The 25,905-nt window shown below is 30.9% G+C and overlaps 2 protein-coding genes across 5 annotated transcripts in view; both read right to left on the minus strand.

Moving 5' to 3' along the window:
• Positions 1-25,905, minus strand: part of LOC121116864 (dynein axonemal intermediate chain 1) — a 47,496-nt gene that overhangs the window by 11,764 nt on the left and 9,827 nt on the right. For 2 of the 4 annotated variants that reach the window (XM_071887646.1, XM_071887645.1), the window contains exons 2-4: positions 22,504-22,566; positions 7,979-8,188; positions 1,068-1,278 (exon numbers count right to left, since the gene is read on the minus strand). In XM_071887646.1, the coding sequence (XP_071743747.1) occupies positions 1,068-1,278; positions 7,979-8,188; positions 22,504-22,563 (481 nt within the window). In that variant the 5' untranslated portion in view covers positions 22,564-22,566. Of the gene's footprint in view, positions 1-1,067; positions 1,279-7,978; positions 8,189-22,239; positions 22,296-22,503; positions 22,568-25,905 lie in introns of those variants that run through there. The other 2 variants (XM_040711163.2, XM_071887647.1) reach the window with 2 other exon arrangements.
• LOC121116865 (uncharacterized) lies at positions 8,329-21,747 on the minus strand. The gene is made up of 5 exons (XM_040711166.2): positions 20,854-21,747; positions 11,239-11,310; positions 11,060-11,161; positions 10,905-10,982; positions 8,329-8,897 (listed from the first exon to the last, which is right to left on the minus strand). The coding sequence occupies exons 1-5, from the start codon at positions 20,983-20,985 to the stop codon at positions 8,520-8,522; spliced, it is 762 nt and encodes a 253-aa protein (XP_040567100.1). The 5' UTR covers positions 20,986-21,747; the 3' UTR covers positions 8,329-8,519.

Below are 25,905 nucleotides of genomic sequence, written 5' to 3' on the forward strand. Positions count from 1 at the left end.
CAACAAATCATTGCCATAAACTATGAAGGTGATGCCCATTTTAAATCTTGGAGTAGCAGCAGTGGCAGTTTTAGAATATTCGTACACCTTTTAAACAAAGATATTTTCTGCAAATCATTCAGCAATTATAATAAAATATATATTTTTGGTTATTTTTTGCAATTGAGCTTCAAATTTGTGTTTACCTGTCAATTTCTTATTTTTTGAGTATGCACTGAATATTTAAGAACTGTTTGATCTTAGGATTATCAATGTAGCAACAAGGGTGTGCAACGTGCAGCTGAAGCTCAGCGCATTATATAAAAAAGAAACGAAAAAGGATCTACATTATAAAAAGCAAAGTACAGATGTCTGTTCTTCAACGCTTTATGACTTTTTCTAATGCTTCTGCTAATAATTAATCAGGGGTGTCCACAGAGGGTGGGCTGGAAGGTCTTTAGCACTAGACCCCCCCCCGTTATATTTAAATTTCCCAAAAAATTAACTTTCCCAATTTTTTCCAAAAAATTGATAGTTATGCTTTAATTTTTGATTTCTTTTTCCAAAAATTTAAACATTTTTGTTACTAGGTATGGATTTTGAAACTGTGTTCCACAAAAATTTAATTTTTTGTTAATAACTATGGATTTTGATTTTTTTTCCAAAAGTTTAGTATTTGAAGTTTTTTTTTTCAAAAAAAATAATCTTTTGTGAATAGCTATGGATTTTTGAAATTTTTTTTTTCCAAAAAAATAATCTTTTGTGAATAGCTATGGATTTTTGAAATTTTTTTCCAAAGAATTAAATATTTTTAATTAATTGTTAATAAACTTTGGATTTTTTTTTTTTTAACCCCGAAAACCTCAAATATAATCCTGCGGACGCTCTGAATGTAAGTGTTAATTTTTAGGGGAAAATATTTTAAAAGGATTTTTTTTAATGGCTGAAACCTTTATAAGTCCTCTAATTTCCTAACAAAATTAGTTAAAACTATTTCAACAGCTTTAAACCATATATATATATAAAATTGTGACTCAAAGGGACTAAAATTTCAGTATATGTAAACTATATAACTGTAAATATATTACCAACAGCATTTACACCTCCAAGCTTCAACTGATGACAACCCTCAGGACTGCTTTTGTGAACACAAGTACTTTCTATGTCTAAGTGATCAATCATTTTTTCCACAAGTTTGATTTGTATGAAAGCACCGATGGTGTAATCAAAGCGAACGAGATCAGTTGGAGCGAGAGGATCCTTGGCATTGAGAGATATGACAACTTCTTCGTCCAGATCCTATATCAAAAAAAAAAAAAATACTTTCTTTAAAGAGTGGTTCTTTGAATGGGTTTTCAACATAACTTATTTATTATATATAAAAAGGTTTTATTCTTAGACAAACATTTTTGTTGGTCCATTTAAAAAGATATGCAGCTTAGCTGCAGATAGACCAAACTGACATATCTTCTTAATCGACATAAATTTTAAAATAAACGCCATATGTGACTTTCTTTAGCTAAGTAAACTTAAATGATTAGTCCTATTTAGAGACAGCTTCAGATACTTTATACTAAAACTACTCTAAGAGAAGAGGCAACAACCACATTTTTCAAAAATAATCATCATGAATTATGATAAATTTAAATTTATACAGTAATGTGTGCATCTTTTGTCTCGTCTCCCCGTTAGAGTTATGCTTTTCAAAAAGAAAAATTACAACATTATACTATCCGCGCTCTACAAGAGTCCAATCCCAAGTTTTTATTTTTCTATTTTTATCAAAGTTGCGTTTATGGGTTAATATAAGTAATGTAGTAACTGTTTTTTGCTTAATTTTTGTGTCACCTTTTTTTCCGGCCCTATATACGGACCTATTATGTAATATTTGCTTTCCTTTTAGCATATTATCCACATTTTAGATTTATGTACTCCGTGTCTGTGTTACATCGTTAGGAGTATCGAAAAAAATGACCACGTTCAGGGGCATCTGCAGGATTATATTTATATATGTATAATTTTTTTTTTTTTTGAGGGAGGGGGGTTGATTTCTGGATTGTTTTGAAAAAAAATTTCAAAAAACCAGATCTGTTCACAAAAAATCAAATTTTTTGGAAAGAAATATGATAAATTAAATTTTTCTGAAAAAAAAAATTAAAAAAACTAACTTTTTTGGAAAAAAATTTAAAATATTCAATATTTTGTGAAAAAGTATTAAAGTATTAAATTTGCAAGTAAGAATGAAAAATTCTTTAATTTAGGGGGGGGGGGACTACAGCCCTTCTAGCCTTTTCCCTGCAAACGCCCCTTGTATTAGCATCCACAATTTGCAAATGCAGACGTACTATTTTTTTATCTGACTCACTAAAAAGACAAGATAGAAAGACAAAAGAGATTGATAGGGTTTTCAATACAGAATAAAACCCCCTGCCCTACGTTTACTAAAGTAACGCTAGCCCCCAAACACTGAAACCAGATTGGCCATAAAAAATCTACAAAACCTTGTTCAAATTGTTAGGGTTACAATGTTGATTTTCGGTTTATTTTTTAACATCCCTAAAATGCTCCTGATTTGCACCACTATATATTTATGGAGGGGCCCATAGCATAGTGGTAACACGCTCCAAAAAAGTTATTCACCAGGTAATCAGTGTGCATGAGTTCGAATCCTGATTCTTCCACAAGATGAAAATTTACATAGGAATAGTAAATTGACTTCAGGATATTTTCTATGTTAAGAGGGATTAATTGAAGTACAACAATGTTTACTGAATTATAAAAACTGTGCAACTCGATATTACCAATATGGTAGAAGGGAACAGCTTATTATTGATGCATCAGATATTCTACGCAGGTATTAAAGGAGTATCCTCAGGGGGTGGGCTGGAAAGGCTGTAGATCCCACCCTGAAATTTAGGCATTTTCCTTTTTTACTGAAAAAATTTAGATTTCAAATTGAATTGTTCATATTTTTTTTCTAAAAAATTTAGTTTTCTGTAAATAGCCATAGATTTTTTTAATTTTTTCAGAAAAATTTTATTTTTGCGATTTTTTTTCAAAAAATGTTATATTAGAAATTTAATTTTTGAATTTTTTTTTCTAAAAGCAGTATATTCTTGAAATTGTTAGTAAAAAGCACCGATTTTTTTAAATTTTTTCCAAAAACATTGAAATATTTTAAATTTAATTTTTTAAGACTCAAAAAAAAAAATTAAATTATGTTTTTTTTGCAAAAAAAAAACAATCTCCCTCAAATATATGTATATATATAATCCTGCGGATGCCCCTGCATTATCATTTTTAAGTGAAAAGTTACATAATTAAATTCCAACATAACTACAACTAAACTTCAAACTTCAAATTGTGTACTTACTTGTAACATATTGGAAAAATTTGCTGGGATGAAATAAGAAAAAAAAAAATCACAGACGTGTTGGTGTTTGTAAAACTTTAAATATAAATGTCTTCACTGAATTAACTTGACTGACCATTAAAAAGTACATAAAACAATCAATTAAAAAAAGTAATTCAACTCTATTTTGTTATTAAGCACAAGTTACAAACTTTCCTTCACTAACTGACTTAGATTACTGATGTTTGTTATGCATGTCCCTTCATTTTAACCTCTTTTTATGTATGCTACAACGTTCAAAGAATTTTAAAGTACTTTACAATAATTATTAAGTTTTCTATAAAAATACATGTAAACTGATATTTTGACAAGGATACTATATAATGAGTATGTAGTAGTCTCATTAGAAAGACCCCAATACACAGTATTCCATGTTAGTCAGGCAGTGAGTAACGAGGAGAAGAGGTACCATATACATACTTATGCTACTGACTCAAGTAAGAAGTTAATTTATTAACAACTATTCTGGTTGTCAAGCATAAAGTCTTAGTAATGGTCAGTCTTGTCATTCTTTGACTATGCTTTAATTAAAAAAGGGTTTACTTTCTTCTTTGTATGTTGGAGGAAAGGGGAATGAATATCCGCAAAGGTAAACGTAGTTTGTATTTCTTTCTTTTAAATATATGTTTTCTTGGATATTTTTACAGTTTTATAAATGATACGCAAGAGCTCAAGAGTTCAGCTGAAAATTTCGTATGGGAAGAAGAAAAAGACAAAAAAAAAATGAAAAAAAATTGGTATTCACCTCATGGTTCTGCTCTTATTCAATTAATCCAGGATAAAGTGAACACAAAGTCATAAATTTATGTTTCCCAAAGGTACGTGTTTTTTATATTTTGGCAAGATATCTTTATGATAATGGTTTGATAGTACGTAGAATGTTTTTCCCATTCTGATAGTTGTATAACTAATACCCTTAATTATCTACAGGGGATCCAGATAAGTTGCCAAAATTATTTAAAGGGCCCATAACGAACAAACTAAATGGGCTAGAACCATAAAAATTTTATTATTTTAAAGCTACATTTAATTATACAAAATGATATCCGCGTTTCTGGATAACCTCGGCCACACATCGTCGGAAGTAGGCCTGGGCAGCCTAGTGTGGTTCCAGATTTGGCATTGTACTTCTTTAAGGCCTCCACAGAGGAATAATACTTGACACTGTCTTCATGCTCGACCCTCTTCCAGAGATAAAAATCTTATGGGATAAAGGTCCGGCTGTTTTCAGAGCAAAAATATGCGCTCCAAAAGTGATGACATTTTACAGCCAAGACATGCTGCACTTTTTTGGCTTTGTGGACCAGTGTGCGCTGCCTTGTAGGGAATGTAAATCAAAAGTTCAAAGCTGAACCAGTGCAATGGTGCATGAGGCCAAAAGCTTGCAGAGCCGTGTGGCTGAGGTTATCATGAGAGACGAATCTCATTTTGTATAATTAAATCTCATTAAGTGTTTTTTTTTCTTTACTACATTCCAAGAATCATATGTTTTTTATTAGCCCTGGCTAAAAATATATTAATTTGTCCCATGTTTAATTTAATGAAGATTTTAAAAATAAAATGTTGATATATTTTATTTTAGACTTACCCTTTTTTAGATAAACCTCAAGGCGGGTTACCACATCTATCGTGCGAGTAAACTAGGGTGGAGATTATTTTTTAAATGTTCAAAATGTGAGGTTCTTAGGATATCGAAATTTTTATTTTATTATATACATAAAATTTACTAAATTTGAACCATTTGGAAAACCATTTAGAGATAGCTCAACGGCTTAAAATTTTGAAATTTTGCACTGTTTTAGAAAAAAATGTGTTTTTGTTTTGATATTATATATTTAGTAAGCATTACAGATTTTTTTGTAAATTAAAAATTTAGATAAACAAAATTTACATCTACACTAATTGGTAGATAGTTATGAGACAATTCAAATAATTCAACTGATAAATAACAACATTTGCATGTGCGTATATTGTATATTTAGATAACCAAAAAAATGCAAATTTGGATGACTTCGACTTGGAGGGGAGGGGATCTTTTTATGACCTTTACTTGAAGGAAAACATCCATACAACCAAATTTTAGGAAATAAGTCAGAAGTTTTCGTTCTTCAAAAAAAGTTTTACAGAATAAATTTAATAGGATTTATGTTTATAATTAAATAAATATTTTTATTCAAATTAATTATTTTTCGACTGATGATGTAATTGAGGATTGATATCGAAGTACCTAGGTATATTCTTGCTAGATACAGAGTAGAATATGTGTTTATGTCCTTCCTTTTATAGCTTCTTGTAACTACAGAAATATTATAACCCGTCATGACTGCTAAACTGGCTACTATTCAAAACATAATTTAAACTGCCAGGTTTACCACGTCATTTCTTTTGGTAAATACTTAAAGAGCTTCAAATTTAAAACTCTTATTAGAATTGTACCTTCTAAGCACTTTACAGATGATTACCCATTTTTCTTCACTAAAAACAAAATCAAAATAACTAATTTAAAGTGTTTGCACTGGCTTTACAGATTCCATAATAAACCGAAAGCAACTTACCTATTTTGAAGAATAGTTGTTTCTAAACGTTGAATATTGCTGTGATTTTTTTTGTTTTTTTCAAAAAAGGATCAAAAAAAAAAAAATCAATAAAAGGATATTGTCACTAAGGACCGATACATCAGTCTTTCAGGTCTACAGTCCTAGCAATCTTTTTATTTTATTCACTCCTAGGATTGAAGAATATTATAAGTAAGAAAATAATGAACGATACCTAGAACGTATAAGAATACGTTCTACTCAAACACTTCGAACTTTTAACTTAGGTATTTTTTTCTCTTTGAAAGAGGTTATCAATTATGATGAAACTTCAGTGACTCAAATGACGAAGTTACTAGTAACTACGTTATTTCACCTGTTTTATTTTCATAAAAGACGATAAGGACCGGTCCAAGGACTGACAAATTTTATTAGTAACAGACTGATTGGACTTCAGTCTTTTTAGTTGTTGTTTTTTTAGACACATCTAACACAAGTGATAGTATTTATTTAATAACCATATTTTTGATAAAGTTATTTTCAGGAAATGTTGCGTAACCCATGTTTAATCTACTAAAAATCTTATTTCATTAGGAGATCTCTCCTGGGATCTCTGAACTCCGTTTTCCCAAACATTTATCAGAGTTTTATACTAACGAAAAACTCTCAATGAAAAAAACCGCGGAAATCTTGCATTAAAACATATTACATATTATAAGCGTTCTGTATATGGTAATAAATTGAATGAAAAGTTGAACATTTAGGTACAAGGGAAGAGAAAGTCTTTTATAAGAACGCTTTAGCTGAACACGTTCATACCTTGCAATGGGTGAAACATTGGGGCCTGAGGAATTATACTTATTTTCGCGCCTGTTCGACATGACAATTTTTCAGAGAAAATGTATCATAAATTGTAAGTATGCGGATGGAGTTAAACATTGACTGCAATTTTTTTGACTGCCTTTACAGTTTCCCAAATTTTTAGGAAGTTTTCATCCACAAGGATGCTGACATCTTCTTGCATTACTTCAAGAATGTTGATGGAAATACCAAATTATTTTATCTGTTTTACTTATAGACCCCACCGACTAGAAAAACGCCGTTAGTTGGATTTTCCACAACTCCTACAAATGATCATCGACATGTGCCATTTTGTGGGTTAAAATCAGTTTGCTGTAGTTGAAGTAGTATTAGAAACAACAGTGATTTGAAGAAGAAATCTCGAGTTAAATAAAAAAACCCCTCTCCAACTAGGAGATTAATTTCATATAGCTATGTCGAAGGTGTTTTATTGCCTAATTCACCAATATTCAGGAAAAGGAAGTTCACGCTATTCATAGACTTAAATATGTCTAGAAGACCACTTTTAATAGAAGTTGTTATATTGTCCGGTGACCAGCAAAAGTATTCATACTGGTCTCTAGGATTGGAAAACCATAACTAAGATCGTTTGGAATAAAATACGGGAATTTTGACTCACAGTGCACAGACGATTCAGATTGATTCATTATCTTGTTCCATCCTCATTATTTTGACGTTCCCATGATCATTTTTTCGATTATAAATATGATTTTTCAACGATAATGGGGGCACTACTGTGTATATATTGAGGTAGTCACAAATTAGATATACTGTCTAAAATTCATTCGATAAAAAGTTTTTAAGGACTTATACTTTAGTGCAAATTAATTCGTCTAAATCAAAAAACACTTATCACCAACCAAGAATTGAGATTTTGTTATAGATTCACCTTCGAACGTGAATTTATCGATGCTCATTCTTTTCTGCATCTTCCTTTTGGTTGCATTAATGAACTTCTCAATTAAAAATAATAGGGACACAATCATAATCAAAAGCTACTGCGAGTTTTGGGGGCCTGCTCTGCATTGTACTCTTATGTTGTTTAAATTGTGTTATGCATATTTGCATTTAAAAAAATATATATATAATTGTTAGGACATGTCAAAAGATGGCGAATTCTTGTTTATTTAATTCAAATACAAATAACTCACAATTGACTATTGAGAAATAAAATAAATAAATAAACACCTACTTCTTTCACTGCAAGAACATTCCCTCCAGTGGCACCGCCTTTTCCTTTGGTCGACTTTGTACTTGGTCTTATCATTGTTTGTGTCTTGATCCATGAGTGTAGAGAGGAAATCCCTTCCAGGATGCCGTGAGCATCGTCCCCTGCAGTATTCGAGTTGGATGATGCCTTTTTAAGAGTATTACCTCCAAACATTTTTTTACTTCGGGTTTCCTGTATAGGTGAACAAAGGACAAAGTTATTTCAATAAGTTTAATATTAATGTAATAATAGAAAAATAATTAGAATGAATTTTCATGCGGATTGCTGAGTAAGCATGGAAAGGGGATGATACAGCTCATGCATAAACTAACCTCATGCTATAAATGCTCGAAATCCTGTTCTGTCAAAGGAAAATTAATTAATGTTATGAATATAATCATTATGTATAAAGATGTAGTGATAATACACATTTATAATTATAAAAATATGTTGTCTCATTGTTTGATTTTTATAGTAATGTTTAAATTTGGGCCATAAAATGTTGATCGATTTTTTTATCATTTTAATTTTTATCACTTTTTAGAAAGAAAACAAAAGAACCGGACAAAGTGAGTAATAATGAAAAAAAGTCAAATGAAGTCCAAACCAATTTTGCTATGAGTTCTTCCAATTCTTTAATATCTAGGTCTATATCCGTGCGAAAAAGCAAATTCCCTTCTTCATATCGAAGCATGGGACTTTGCCCTGAAGCCCTCCACCATCCGTCATACATGAGACTTTGACCTTTAGCAAAAGGAACAACCTCTGACATTATTTTCTTTCCATCAGCAGTAATGACTACATCTTTGATCTGGACCCTTTCTTTCTTCTTCTCGTTACTTCCTTCACCAACTTCCAAAGACGTTGATTTACTTTTAGTGAACGGAGTTTTAGTGAGTCCCTGTAAAGTAACTACAAAGTTATTTTAACGCTAAAAAGGTGGTCCAAAATTAGTGCCCCATCTTAAAGTAAAATATTAACAAATTATGGATTGTATTAGAACTATTAATTATTTTTTACTGCTTTAAAATTGTCCTACAATTGACCGATATTTCATTCAATGCGTTTTTCCTTGTTCTGAACAATTTAGAAGAGTTGTTTTGTTACTGACTTGCAGTTAGTACAGACAACGTCTTACAGAATATGTTGTACACGCAACCTACATGGCTGCTTTCATGAAATATTTTCTGAGCCTTGAAACTGCATTATTTCCCCCTCGACCATACCCTACATAGCAAAGTCAACGGAGTAAAGAGAAGTTATTATATAAATCGTTAGCTATCCCTTTTTTTGTTTTTTGGAATTACTAATCGAAATACTAAATTTTACTATTCCTCAGCTGCCATCATCGTTATTTATCTCCTGAGTAGGGAACTTCCTTTTCTGCTACATTCTACTTTATTCAAAACCTGGCTAAACGTGTGCTCATCAAAGACCTTGAGGATTTGTTGCAGAGTTATAATTGTAATTGTAATAGCCCATCTAATAAAAATTCATGAGAGTTAAGCTGCTTTACTCCATAATATTCTTCAAATTGTCAGGGTTACCCTGTTCATTTTCGTTTTTTGAACATGTCCAAAATATACACGATTATCATTAGTAAAGATCAGGTTTAATTGGTAGACAATAAGCTTTGTCCCCAAATTGGACAAAATTGTCATTACACCCATTTTGCAGCTGATTCGCAATGTGGTCGGGATTTATCTTTCTGGTGCATTTATTCGGACTAGCACAAATACCGGGCCGTCAGAAAGTCTTGGAACATAATGAGTGTTGAACAATTAATTACACCTAACTGCTTTAAACGAAATTCTATAGATTTTTTTTTAATTGGAACTCATTAGAGAACATTATTTATGAATTTGAGCACCTTTGGCCTCAATCACACGCTCCCTACGATCCCAGAAGGATTTGCACATGTTGACAACGTAGTGCTTTAATATAGATCGTCACTCTTCTTCAACCAATTGTTTTAGGGACTAAATATTGCTGTGACGTTGTCTACAGGCCTTGCTTTAAATTTGCCATCAGTTGCTGTAATTAAGGGGATTCAGATAGGGACTTTGTGGTGGTGAGAAGAACTTAGAACAGAACTTTACATTTTTGTCATCAAATCCTGCACGAATTTTGTAGTATGGGCAGTCCTGCTGAAAGCAATAATCGGCTTTCTTTGATTCCTTTGTAATTTGTTGAACTTTGGGAAGCACTTTTGTTTGGAAAATCTTCAAATAATCCTTACTAATCAATTTGTATCCAACGGGGAACCAAATTTGCTTCATTTTGTGACCTTTGGATGAAAGAATACCGAGCATTATTATTAAAGCCAGATGTTGCTGGTGAACACTTCACAGAGATTGCAATTGACTTCTCCAAAACAAACGACCAAATATTTTGCCTATTGTAAATGACATCTACTGTAAATTCCGTTAACTTCGTTATCGTCATCTTTCGTACTTTTCAAAAAAGCTTTTTTTGCCATTTCAGGCTTTAATTTGATCGGATTTCGGCTTCTAGGACAATCACTAAGATCTTCACCATTGTTGACCTTAACCCAACCCTCCAAACGCTGGTTTTGCAGACATTAAGGGTATTAAGAATATCAGAATTGCTAAATCCGGCGTGGACTAAACGTGCCGCTTCTTTCCTTTTTTTGCTCCATTTTCGTTAATACTTATCTTAGAAACTTGGTAAATGAAAAATTCAAACGGTAAACAATGAGCTGTTCTTTTTTGTAACGAAACTTTTTCATAAAATTAGCCTAAACTTTTCAAAACGCTATATAAGTCATGCTCCAAGACTTTTTGACGGACCAGTAAATCTCTACATAGAATGACCTTAATTTAATGGAACTAAAGTTAATGGGACTTTTAAGTCGGACCACTCTGTACACAAAGTGTACAGGATGTACCTTGTCTTCCTTAAATTTCATGATGGCTTTGAGGGCTGTAGGATTTACTGTGGACTTTTTCACTTCCTTCAACAGATTCTGGAATGAATAATTAGCTTAGATGAATGGATATGTATTTTTAATACATGTATAGTTATATAGTGAATTTGAATTACCTGAAGTTCACTGAGCTCAGTCTGACTTATTCCTTCATTCTCATTAGAATTTTTAAGCATTTCAATCGTTTTTTGAATCTTTGATCTTTGCTTCTTGACTCTCTTCATATAATATGTGGTACATATGTAAACGTTTTACTTACAAATATTTATCTAATCAAATTGACTACAATACTTACAACGGCCTTTTTAGTATGGTTAAACTTTCGAAGAGCTGTAAAGGTTGACCAATTTGTTCCAGAAACATTATTCTGTGAAATAAAGAGTTAAGTATTGGTTTGACACTTAGTGTAATATATATACATATATATTTAAGAATAATTGCTCTTTTTCTCCCAAAAAAATAAAGTATAACTTTATTTTCATAAGAAAGTAAATTAAAATTGAGTTAAATATTATTACAAGGGAACCCAATCTCCTGAGTAATTAATTTCAAAGTGAAACTTTTTAGGAAAGTAATTTAAACTTTATTTTTTTATATAAAAAAAAAGTTCCATCCACTTTTTCCAATTCAAATATAAATTTTTTCCATTATTACATCAATACTAAATAATCAAAATTTTATACTCAAATAATCAACAGTGAGTGTAACCCCCCACCACCACCAATGGTAATGGTCTTACATAAGGGGTATCCCTTGAAAGTCTTAATGGAAATATCTAGATGATTCTGAAAAAATAACCTCCAGATTTTAATACGAATCTAAATTTACAGTCAAACCTGTAGTTATCCGTCAGATAAGGGAAACTGAAAAAGCAATCACTTGTTACAGGTGACCTCTTGAACCAAGTTTCCTATTTGTAACAATGCCAATTTTGAAAACTGAGTATGCCCGCCTAGTGTGGTGACACGTTCAAAAGAAATGGCCATTAGATCTACTTGCTTCAACTGTAATTGTGTATTACAATAAATAATAAAATCTGAAATAACTCAATAACGGCGTTGTGAATTTATCTTTTTATACGCTTATATTATCATTAAGAGATGTGTTGGTGTTATTCAGACCAAAGGTGGAGTAAATGTTCCAAATTATTTAATTTTGAGGCTGCTGAAAAAGTTTTGATAAATCATTTTTTTTGTCAAATCAACCGTGTCCGAGTTTTAATCATTTTGAATAATAATAAAGAAATATGAGTAGCTCTGAAAGCAAGTGCAGGCCGAAGTAAATACCCTAGATAATTTTAATACTATAATATTTACTTATACTTAGAGTTGATATATTTGTAAGGAGAAAAAAAAAGAGCAAAAAGAAGGCGAGAGCTAGACATATGGTACTACTGAGTGAAGAAACCTGGTTAATATCAGCTTCCTGTTATATAATTTTGAAGGGGAGAAAATGACTAACTCTATAAAGATATAAAGAAGATAACCTTCCTTCAACATTTAAAATAGGATTAGTGAGGTGAAACTATTGTAATTATATTTAAATTTATATATTTTATTATGTTGGTTTTTTTTTAAATACACCAAAGATATGCAATAATGCGTATGGGGGATTCCAAACCAAATCAATTGCTTAATAACAACGCCACCTATTATTTTTTCAACTTTGCCAGATATTTAATATTTGTTAAAAACTCATCCAAAATTTCATGCTTCTAAATTTTCGGCCTCAATGCATGCCACCTACCCTATTTTTAAATCACTGTATTTTGAATGTTTTTGAAGATTTAAATCCCCTTTAAAAACCATATAATAGATAATTACTTTATTCTTTTGTTGTATTTTGCTGTATAAGGCAACAAAATGAGTTTTTAACCATAGTGTCACAAGGTCAATATTCGGACTTCAAAAAAATGAAACACTTCTATTTTTAATTTTACTCAAATTTTTATATGTTAATTTGTAATATATCATAAATATATCCAGTAAGTTGTTAGAGATGCATTCAATTCCACTTAAATACTATGGATGAAAATGTGTGCGTAGGTAGAGGATATACTAAATATTATACTCAAGTTTTTTTTTAAATATGTATGTATTGCTTGGTTTTTTATATGTATTAATTAAAAATAATTTATAAAAAAACCTTCTAATTTATATTCAGAAGAGTAATTTGATTATCCTTAATGCAGGGAAAACTCTTGGATTTAAACTGAGGTGTATTTCTAATATAGGTTTTTTCTGTATAGTATCTTATTTCATCTTATTAGAAGTACATTTGTTCTATAATTCAATATTACTCTCCTCAATATATACTTATTCTGTCTCTTGAACCATGTGCTGTAGTTCTAATCTTTTTGGCTTCTCTTTTTGTTTAACATGTAACTCAGACAACCCTTTCTTCTTTTCATGTCGTATCAATTTTAACTTTTGCTTCTTAAAATAATATAACTCCAAAAAAGTAATAACAATAATAATAAAATGAAACTATACTGCACTACTTATTTCTTTTTTTATGTAACTTCGTGACAAAGAAAAAGTAGAAATTACAAACTTGTAGTATACTTACATATTTTAATAATATATTATACAAAAACTACAACGATACAAATATATGAATGTGAGATGTAGGTTGTTATTTACGTCATGCATTTGTGGTGTTTACTCTTTATAATTACATTAGGGTGTAAACTTTCAATGGCTGTTCTTACATATTCTTTCAAATGTGACACTTGATGAATGACACATATATTTAAAAAAATCAACGTAATTGGAGTTTCTCCTGTGTGGCCACCGAGGATTTTAAATAGATATACTAGGTATGTGCCTATGAAATGAGACTTTCGGCTATTGGTCCCTAGGTGTCGCCAGTTAGACATTATAAACCGATCCAAAAATCTAAATACTTATTTCTACATGTGTCAACAATATTTAATTCATTGTTTGTATAGTTTTATTCAACATCGCACTTTTTTCCCTCGTGAGTATGTCTAATTTTGTGCTTACAAAATACAAAGTGTGGACATCATTGATTTTCAGTTACCAATTGAAGAAAAAAAGCTTCTCAATCCCATCAAATGCTTGTGGAAGCTTACGGTGGGCATTCACTCATTTGAGGAAAGTAGCAGGTGGAGGAGCGCAGCCGGCCAGAGAAAAAGTTTGAAGACCCCTAATTGTATGCATTGCACGATGAAGATGATGGCCTAACGCAAGAACATCTCACAGAACACTTGGCCGATTTGAACCATGCTACACGCCAAACACGCCCAAAATATGAATCCAGGCAACACAAGGTAATTTTCATTAATAACAACACACCCCCGTATCGCTCTATAGCCACCCGCCAGCTTATTGAATCGTACAACTGGGAACCTCTTGCTCATCCGGCTCACTCACCAGACCTGGCGCCTTCTGATTATCACTTGTTTGCATCGATGGGCCCGCATTCAATGATTAATGCTTCGATTCTCACATAAAAGGCAAAAAATTTATCGGCTGCTGGTTCGCAGCCAAAGACGAACAATTTTTAACCATTTTTTCACAATAAACGTTCAAATTAAAAAATAAAAAGTATCATTCCATAGGTGCATAACTGGTATATTCTACACCATAACCTACAAATCCTCAACTTCCTTATTTTTTCTTATTACCTAGTCTTTTTTGATATTCATACATAATATAAATAAAAATATGAGTATTGTTCTCAACAAGATGTTTAGTTTGATACGAAACATGACTTGGTCATAGGGAAAAGTAAAAAAGTTAAGGATTTTTATGTTATGGCCCCAAGTACTCATGTTTTTAGAGTGGGGACTCAAAACTTTCAGGAACACGACTAAATTATAAAAACGTGATTTTTATGGAACAAGAAAAAAAAAATAGACTCAAAACCAATTCTCAATATGATTAAATACTATTGCTATTTAGCTATATTTTTTATTCAATATGTCCTCCTCCACCTACACTAACAACCTCTACACGCCTATGAAAAGATTTCTAGCTCTTGACGATGAAAGTCATGTCCATGAGGTCATGATGGCAGCTTGGAAAAATCCAAAATTGGATGAGAAGTACAGCAGACATTGTTTTCCAAGATTTCATAGACTGCAAAGTCCAAAGGGTATGGGTTAGGACTCAAGGAGGACCACATTAAGTCACCCATATTGTTGAACCCGAAGTTTCGGGTTTTCACGACTTTGGGATGTTCTAGACAATCCGTATAGAGATTCCAACGGTATCTGCTGCCTTCTTCGCGCTTTAAGCGCTCTGTAGTCACCAAGGACCACCTTGCATTACCTTTATTTTTGGAATGCATGTTTCTATCATTATGTTTCACATTTGAAAGAATAAGTTCAAAATCCAAGATCATAAGGACGTTTGAGTCACCTTAATGTACATCGGATAACTGATTAGAGAGGAGCTGATTTGTTGTCAATACAACAACCTTGAATCCTATATATAGCCCAAGATTCGCTAAAGTATGGTTTTTCATTTCAAAAACTGTTTTATCAAGCAAAAACAACAAACTGTTAGATTGTAACTCTGACAGTTTGTAAAAAAACTTGAATAAAATATTTCGAAAAAACAAATCACAAAAGAATACTCTTTAGATGGAACGGGTACACTTTTCCCTCTTCTAAATTGGCCACCTAAGAGATAAATTTTAGATTAGAAAAATTAAGAAATTAAATTTATTATGTTATTGGTATAATAATTATTTACCAAGTAAAGCTATTCTAATGTTTTAAGATGTTCATTCCACGATTTTTTAATTCAATTCTCGCCTTCATTAAATAAATAAAAAATACCCTTAAGTTGGTCAAACAAAAAAAAAGTGGGGGATATATGTGTGTTCTATATATAGAGTATTCCTTGATTGGACTTATTGTACTCGACTCTTATGTGATACATATTAGTTTTAAACATCGGACAAGCTCAATTTTTTAAAGTGACTTTTTCTAAGCTGATCTGGATCGATCATGAAATCCAGAACGCTATTTTAACCATGGAACGAAATAAACTTTTCTTAAAGAAGAAAATAAGTAAATCATTTTAATTTTTTATTAAATTTAATATAAAGTCATACCAAAATTTTTTACTTTGTTAACCGGTCCAGACTAAAAAAAAACAATTAGTGAAACAAAACCACATGACAAATATTTGTACAAAAAGGTGGTCGTAGCATCACTTTTTTAAATGTTCCTTCAATTGGTTGAATAGTGTTGCACTGATTAAGTAATATAAGTAAATATCATAGGCTTCCAATTATTCCATCGAACCTAGGAATTGTCTTTTGAAGCCCATAAACGTAAAGTATATTTTCTTTCTCTAGGAGCTACCATGAATCTAACTTAAGCGCAATCTATTCTAGAGACAAATTTATCCTGAGCGCGTTGTTCATTGAGTTACATTGCTACATAAATTATAATTGTCTCAGACCGTACCAAGATTTCCAGACCAAAACTAATAACTACGGCAGAGTGCAAACCTCCGCCTATGGTAATTTTCATAGATTGATTTTTTTGGTATTTGGAGCAAGTTTATTAAACCTACATAAGAACAGTAATTTGAGCTCTGTACCTCAATACGTTAAAGTCGATTTGCATTTTTAACATTTTGTGATACCTTGACTTTTGATTTGGACCTTTCAAAATGTAATACCTCTTACCGTGGTTATATATAAACTTCATATCAAGTTAGATCAAAATCAATCGGTAACTTTTTTTTAATCCTGATGATCATCATACAAAATAACAAACAGAGTCAAAAAATATTTCCATTCAACTTTGTTGGTGGATGTAATTAAAGGTTATTATGTTGTCCATCAACACAAAGGAAATAAATATATATTCTTATCAATATATTAATTTTATTCCTGAGCTAATGATCTTCCATTTCTATTAATAAAACATTAAAATTTATCCATCATCAATTCAAATTAAAGGTCTCATAAATCCCCAGTACTAATCAAGGAAGATAAATAATATGATAGATTATTCTGTTTGAACAATCATAACTCATATTAAAGCTAAACAAGGATTCATATATGAAATGTAGGATTTATATTATGTAAGTAAGATTAGTAGGTATATATCAATATAATGAAAAATTATAAATATATAAGAAATTTATGTCATTCTTCTTAGTTTTTTCTTGAATAGTAGTTTTGTATCGATGGGCCATATAATATCGTGTTTTTTATTTATACATATTACACAAGGTAACAAACAGAAATCGTTTAAATACCATTTTCTATTCTAGTAGTTCTTGGCGCACTAATTAAAAACTGCATCAAATGTAGTTTTTAGTAATTTTATCTTTTTTATATAAGTTTGAACCAAGCTGTGAGGAAAAGAATATGAATAAATCACATGAAATTAACTGTATTCTTTGTAAAAAATTGTATTAATTTTAAATATATATACTTTTACTTTAAATACATTTTAATGAATTTAAAATTTTTAATAGACATTAATATAAAATTAAAAACCTTTTTTTCTTATTAAATTTTTTAATATAATATATATTTAAATCTGAAATGTAAATATTGTATTTAAAGGGTGGCCAAAATAAATCCGGAATAACTTTTACACCTAATTATGAGACTTGTGTAAGAGATAGAAAAATAATTTTGCATACATTTGAAAGCCACATTAAATGTAAAAGGATTATTTATAATAAAAGCCATCGTTCTCGATCACGATCTGTACACGACACCTGAATGCCTTGTCTCAAAAAAGATGTATGTAACCACCTTTGTTTTTCATTTGTTTAATAAGAATCTTGCCTTTTCTCATTCTGTCTACCTTATTCTGCTCTGTTATCAGATGCTTTGAGTCTCTGGCCCTAGACAAGAAATTAAGGTCAATCTTGATTACATTTTTGATGGACCCTTTGCTCACGTTACAGTCCTTGGCCCGCCTAGCCATTGGTGTGTCTAGATGAGAATCAATTGATCGTTTCAAGCCAGCTATGAACCTTTTAGTCTAGATTTTATCAGATCTTGTTGAATGAGCTGCTCTTTCAGTCTTTCTCTCCTCGTCAAAGGCCTTAATCATCTTATAAACTGTTGATTTTGGATATTTGAAGAGGGAAAGGATCTCCTGTGCAATGTGTCCCACGCGGCGGGCTAGGATAATGGAAATTCTCCTGACTATTTCCATGCTTGAACGACGAGATACTTAAAAAGTCTGTAAAAAAAATCGACAGCTAAAACATTTAGCTTGTAACAGGTGTTAAGGAATTTATAGCATAACCCCTACAAATTTCATAATTAGCCGCTAAAGTTATTCCGGATTTACCTTCTCCACTTTTTATATTCTAATAAGAAAAATAACCATAATTAGAAAAAATAATATATATATATATATAAATCATCGTCAGAATAAGATGCCCCTTTCTACAGTACTGCAATAGCGACTGTTAAACACATATACAGATACAACTACTATTACATATGTCAAATTTTACTGCGTTGTGCGTTAGTTTTCATTTTTTTGTTTCAAGTAGGAATTACTGATTGACGAATCTGCATTCACAGGGCTCACTGTATTCAATAGTAGCATTGGTCGATATTTGAGTGTTGGGTTAAACTATTCTTTAGCCTAAGTCATTATTGTGTAATGATATCAATGATCTCAATTATCTATCTCTGGACGATTGACTAGAATAGAAGTTGCAGATATCCGTCAGATTTGCAAAACGTTCTCCACTGAGACTTTTGTTAGGGGGGATTATAGGGAACTGGTAATGCTGGCAATGATCTGCATAAGTGAGGGAAAGGATAAAGGTTTCGACAGTTCATCTGACTTGGTGCCTTACACAAAGCAAGGTGGGGGTTGAAGCTTCTTTATGCTATAAAGATCGATCTGCTCAGCAAAAATTTAGTTCAAGAATTGCCTAAGGGGACTATATTTGTTACTACACAGCAGTAGAAACTAAATTTGAATGATCTCATACCAGTCAATAGCTGGATTATTTATATGAAGATCTACAAAACTGCTCTAGATGCAGCAATCAATGAATTTTGGGACATTTGTGGTACCTAACTGAAGAACTCGTACCATTAGCATTATTGTTTGATCATAGAAATGACATCAAAACATACATTGTCTCGAAATTACTGACTTTAAGACAAACACTCTACAGTAAGATGCATGGCTCAAGATATTCCCTTTCAAATCATAGAAACAGAAAGCAAAAAAAGTAGTTTGTATTTACAAATTGACGAATAATCAATGTATTTAAGTATATGTGTAGAGTAGTTACTAATTTAATTATAAATTTATATTATTATATACAAATGAGAATTACTAAAAAAGAAAATAACGAAAAAAGAAGAACTATCATTATTATTTGTCTTCTTCTTTTCTCAACTGAAGTTTAACAATATCTTCTTTACAAAAAAGTTTAGATATCTACTTGTAAATAGACATATTTCTAGAAAAACTTACTATGAGGTTCAAATTTTGGTTTTTGGTTCGAGTAGATACTTTATGACCAAGTATTTCATTCATCATTTTTCTACCACACTAGGGAAAAAGGAAAATAAATTTATTTCATCTTCATCCCTGTGTTGAGTATTCGATGGTGGGTGATATGTTTACTAATATTATATATATTTGTCAGATTTATAGCAAACTGGGCGAGTTTTTAAATAATTTTTCATGATAATCCTTAACCCTATGTATCGTGTATAGGACAAGAGATACAGATATGATTTAGAACTGAAACCGGAGGAGTGGCTTGTGATGACAGTATAGGTTTAGTGTTTTAGCTTGCCTTTTTTTGGAATTGGTAATCTAAATATCTTTCTAATCTGTTGTCATTACTACTTAACTCTAGAGTAGTTAAATTCTTTTTCTACTAAACTCAATTACATTAAAAACCTCATCAAATATGCTCATAAAAGATCTTGAAGATTATTTTTTTAATTGATAAACTGAAGAATGAATTTTCTTTACCTTAGTTTTTGTCATTAGAATTTAACTCCTGAGTAGTCAACTTCCTTTTCTACTACATTCAATTATATTTAAAACCTGATTGAACATTCATGTGTGCTCACAAAATACGGAGAGTAACTTTGAGGTTTGTTGCGGAATATAATTGTAAGTCTTTGTTGGACCAAAGGTGTCCGCAGGTAGTGGCTTTAAGGGGTGTAGCTCCCTCCAACCCAATGAAAGAATTTTTGCATTGGACATTGGACAAAAAAGCCATTTGACCAAATTAAAAAGCGGAGGAAATATTAAATTTTTCCAAAAAAAAAAAAAAAAGATTATATGTGTATTATTCTGCGGACACCCCCTGTGGACTCAGAGAAGGGTTAAGAATCGAACTCAAAGTCCTTGTTTGCTTCCTTATACTCTTCCTCCCTCTTCAGGGCAGATTGTAGCTAATCTAATGAAACACCATGACAACTAGGATGTTCTCCTCCAAAATATTTTTCAAATTCTCAGGGTTACCTTGTTGATTTCCGGTTTTTTTTAGCATGCCCAAAATACGCGCGATTTTCATTACTAAGCACGTCTTCAGTGCCAACTGCACCCAAGTATAGAAACGACTACCAATTAATCCGTGTACGTACTAAGGGTGTCTCTATAACTAACTACGCAACCTCTATGAAATCACTCTTTTAACTAAATATTAACAAGGGGAATTCTTCAAAGGGAAGAAAAGATTGCATACGTCATATGAAAAAATGATAAATAACGTCATCAGTAATATCTTAGAAGGAACATGATGAAGATTGAAGGTCAAATTCCTCCTCAGTCAAAACAATGTTTACTCTTAGTTTCAAACGTCGCATTTTATATTATTTCAAAAATAATACTATCTTTTTCAAAAAATTATTACATAATAAAATAAAATATAAACCAATAGTTATTTATAGTTAAATCTATAGGTACACTTACCTCAGGATTTTTTTCTTTATTCAACATTCTTCTTTTTTGATCATCAGATTCAGCCTCAGACTTAACCTTCTTCGACTTTGTAAGTTTATATTTAATACTTTTATAATTTACATTAGGAATAAACTCAATCATTTACTAGCAAGCACTATATAATATAAAGATTGGTCAAAAGAATGCCAACCCATTAGGGAGGTTATTTGAGGAAGGAATATTAATTAGCCATGCTCTTACACACAAAAAAAAGAAGTATATTCTATGTAGGGAGTGAAAGCTGCTACACAAGACTACGGAGCCTTTATGGAATGGGTGTGCAGGGTAGGGTTACTTTGAATTTCAAACAAGGATTGATTTATATGCATACAAGCCCCTAAATGCTTTAAAACACCATCGAAACAATATAATAATAACTTTTTTTTACTATTTGCTGGGAGCATTACTAGTTTTCATCATTTGCGGGGGGAGGGGGGGGGGAAGCTTATCTCCCAAAATTATCAACGCCGTTATATATATATATAGGTTCATATTATATATATACAAGCAGAGGAATAGAATCTGAATAGAGAGGAATAGAAACAAAAAAGGAAGGTAGAAGAAAAAAGACAGAGAGAAGGATGTACAGAGATACAAGGGGAACAGAGAGAAGGAAAGAGAGGTTTAGTTTGGTCAGAAACAGGGGATTAATGACCTTGGCCGTCAAACAAAATATCATAGGAACATGCTTGGTTATTTTATAAGTCTACTTGCTAATTTCAGACTGATTTGTTTGACCATTTTGGACTACATGTATGATAAAACCAAAAATGCACTTATGAATATATATATAAAAGATTTTAGAAAGTGGATGGGAGTCAGAAACTTTAAGGTCGTTCAATCCCCCGCCCCCCAAAAAAAAAAAAAAAACAAGGAGCTAGCGTCACCAGTGCTAATTGGTATGACGAAGCTCTTCGGCAAATCAACTAAAAACACAATAATAGCAATATAATCAAATCAGATATTGAAAATGTGATTAAATTAATTATTATTATCATTAAATAAAAAGTTATTATGAATGGTATATTATATATGATGATCTTGGACTCGTTGAAACATTACTAGGTGTAAAAAGTCATAGTAGCATTCCATGTGATTCGAACAACTAAAGTTTCTCACTTGTATATACTCTATAGAAGTGCTAATTGTTTTATTTATTTGTCAAGCTTTCAATCATCAAATAACAATCACTCATTGGAGGAACTAAAGCCCATCATTAAAGAAATAAAATATGTCCTACTTTTGTAATTACACATAGCGAGTGTTGAAGTAATTATACATCATCCTGTCCCATGATCATCCTTAATAACATGTATGCATATAAATTGTAAGCAAAAATATAAATATATGCATTACCTAATAACTATATTATATTCACGGAGTTGTTGTTGGCTCTAATAAAGACTTGAACTGAAATATTTTTACAATATAATATTGTATCAATGTCGGTAAACATATATTTTTAAGTAGTGGTAGAAAGAAAGAGAAAAAAGGTTGTAAGTGGAATGGGAGGGGGAAGGGGAAGCAGAGGGCTTGCTTGGTTTTTTTTAGTGATATCTTCTTCTAATTTGTTTTAGTTGTAGCTTGATTTTACTTCTTTAAACACATCAAATTACTTACAACTTTTGTTGCCATCGTTAATTTGGCAAGAGCATTGGACTTGTTCGAGGGAATCGGCATGATCTAAAACATAAAAAGGTAAATATGTTACATATTTCTTCTTGCAACATAGTGAATGGTTTAGTTTCTTTCACAGTTTATAAGAAAGGAAAATAAGACAATTTTTGAAAATTTAGGGCGTCCCAGGATTCTATATATATATTTTTTTTTTTTTTTGGGGGGCTGCGTTTTTGGAATTTTTTTGAGAAAAACTTTAAAAATTAAATTTTTCCCTAAATATATTAAATAAACAATTTTTTGAAAAATTTCAAAAATACACAGTTACTCACAAAAAAATTCCAAAATTCCTAGGTACTCTCAAAAAATCCAGAGTTGTTCAGAAAAAATTAAATTTTTTGAAAAAAAGTTTTTAAAATTAAACTTTAAATATAAAATTTTTCAAATATTAAATTTTTGTGAGAAAAATTTCAAAAATCTTAAGTTAATCACAAATAATAAAATTTAATGCAAAAAAATTTCAAAAATCTATACTTATTCTCAAAAAATTTAATTTAGTTCAAAAAAATCTCAAAAAACTAGTCATTCTCAAAAAATTACATTTTTTGAAATTTTTCTTAAAAATCCAGAACTGGTAAGAAAAAACTGAATTTTTTTAGAAAAAAATTTCTAAAATCAATTTTAAAATATAAAATATTTTGGAAAAAAAAATCAAATATAAAATGCTTGGAAAAAAAATCAAATATCACATTTTTCGGAGAAAAGTTACAAAATCTATAACTAGTCGAAAAAAAAATATATATTTCCGAAAAAAAATTAAGTTATATTCCAAATATTACATTTTTTGAAAAAAAAAAAAATTATATTCCAAATATTACCTTTTTTGAAGAAAAAAATTAAAATATATTCCAAATATGTCATTTTTTGAAAAAAAGATCAAATATAACAATTTCTAGTAAGAATAAAAAAATCCTTAATTTTAATAACAAGCCCCGAGCCTTCCCCTTGCTGACGCCTCTAAAATTGCATTTCTTAAGTATCATCATTAAAATAGAGTTTGTTCTAATAGTTTGTTGTGCTGGTCTTTCTTTATTCTGTCTAGTCCAATCTAGTCTTAGGACTGGTCCTATCACTCCTTGGGACCGTATGTCTTGGCCTGTTAGTACTAGCTAGAACGGATCAAAAAAAGAATAAATAAAGTTGAATGACGTCATCAAGGACTTTATAAACTTTAGAAATGAACTGTACCAGACTGAGACTGACCTAGACGGGACTCCAGTCTTCAGAAAATAAATAAAGACTGGCACAACACATGAAGTATTTAAATATGTCAAATGTATTCAAAAGTCAATTTTTTCGTGTCCGAGTCAATAATCAGGTTTATGAGATCAAGTTGAGCTAAGAGCGACTCGTCTCCCAGCTATTAAAATTTAATAATAGCAAAAGATTAATTTAGTATAATTACAAATTAATTTGTAAAAAAAAAAAAAAAAAAAAAAAAAATGCTTGTGAGTCTCACTAAAACTTTAACTTTGAGTCTTATTCAAGTCGGAATCTGTTTACTTCTAAGCTCTGACTAAGAGTTTGAAGTGCAGTTTAATTATAATTAATACAACTCAGAGAGTATGAATTTTTACTCAGTATGGAGTAGTGCTTACATCCGATCTCAGATATATTTTTCTGTTCAATTTTAAATGATTTCTGGAATACCGATCTAGACCAATACTTCGGTCATGCATTACCTTTTTTTTCTTTTCTTTGTGGGATCAATCTAGATCGAATTTTACAACAAGAATAGTCCAAACAAAAAAAAGCACTCAAATTATAATGTCTTTCTATGTAATTACCAATATTTCAGATGGTTTTGAGTGTTATTTTAGAAAATATTTAAATCTATCAATTATTTTTTTAAAGTCGTATTTTAATCCAAAAAGTTTGAATTTGGAAAGTATTTTACACTCTTTCAATTAGTTTGGACGTGTTACATTGTGGAGTACATTTTTCAACGAAAATTAAATAATACGTGAATTAATTAAATGAGCTTTGCTTAGAATTGCTTCCACTAATATAAGCTCTGTGGCGTATTAAAAAAAAAAAATCCCAGCAAGTGTAAATTTCTCATAAAATATCAAAGTTAAAGTGATATTCAAACAACTCAGAGCCGAAGGGCCAAATGACTGTATTTCTGAGTTAATATTCTTCCGAGTCTTAGCAGATTTCATCAAGATACTCGCACAAGCATGATGAGAGACCATTGTTGGATGCTGTATTGTGACAATCCAGGCAAAAATATGCAGAAGGAAGACTCATTTACTTTTACAGTTTTTCTTCAAAAAAGACGAAAACACAAGCTAGAGTGATGAAAATGGGACTGATACTGTAACAAATAATCCCACGCAATTGTGGTTTTATCGATCCTACCTAGTTTTGTAAAACGCCACGACAGAAATCCCAAAAAATATTTTTTTTCATTGTCATTGTGACCAGGTGAATTTCCAGTTTCTTCTTTTGAGCATACGGGCATATCATTCTCATTTTCAGCTATTTGCATCACTGTTTATTAGTGTAAGTACCTGTTGAACTCAAAATATAATTAAAGATCGATAATGGAGGAATTTTCCGTCCCTGATCAGGTTAGGGACTTGTGTTGATTTACTTCATCTCACAGCTGCTTGCAGCTGATTCAATAAAAAATAATGAGAGACGACTCACAAACTTTTTTCAAATTGTCAGGCTAACCTTGTTCCTTTTCGATTTCTATTTTTTTACAAACCGAAAATGCTCACAATTTACACCCCATATATGTATATACATTGACTTGAATTGATTGATTTTGTTAGTTGTCAATCTCAGAAGAGTGATTTTTTTAAAAGAGCTTTTTTCTTATTATTCTTTCATTTTTGAGCTGGGAATATTCATTAATCACTACTTAGCTAAGGTGTTCCCCTACAAAATATGTTTAAATTGACAGGATTACCAAGTCTTTTTCTAGGATTTTTTAGCATTTGGGCGGGTCATATTTTGTCACTCAGCCTTGAGTAACAATTTGCTCGAACCCCTTAAAAAGGATACTCAAAGTATATAAAAATAACCCATATCCTAAGGATTTATATTTGCAATACATAACTCAATCAATAATTTATTTGCAAAAGCGAAATGCATTTCTTATTTATTTATAGTACTTTTTTTTACTTTGTGTAAATTATATATATATATATATATATATACATATTGATTATATTACATGAGAGTTTTTGTTTAAAAAAAAAACCGAAAATAAATCCAATCTATGTTGACAAAAAAATTACAATTTATCTATTACAAATAACTCGTCAGTCAGCATATCTTCAACTTTTTTTGCCTTTGGATTAAAAGGATGTGTTCTTGTGATTGTTTTTACCTTGA

Source organism: Lepeophtheirus salmonis, chromosome 4 (assembly GCF_016086655.4).
Source record: "Lepeophtheirus salmonis chromosome 4, UVic_Lsal_1.4, whole genome shotgun sequence".
Lineage (NCBI taxonomy): Eukaryota > Metazoa > Arthropoda > Copepoda > Siphonostomatoida > Caligidae > Lepeophtheirus > Lepeophtheirus salmonis.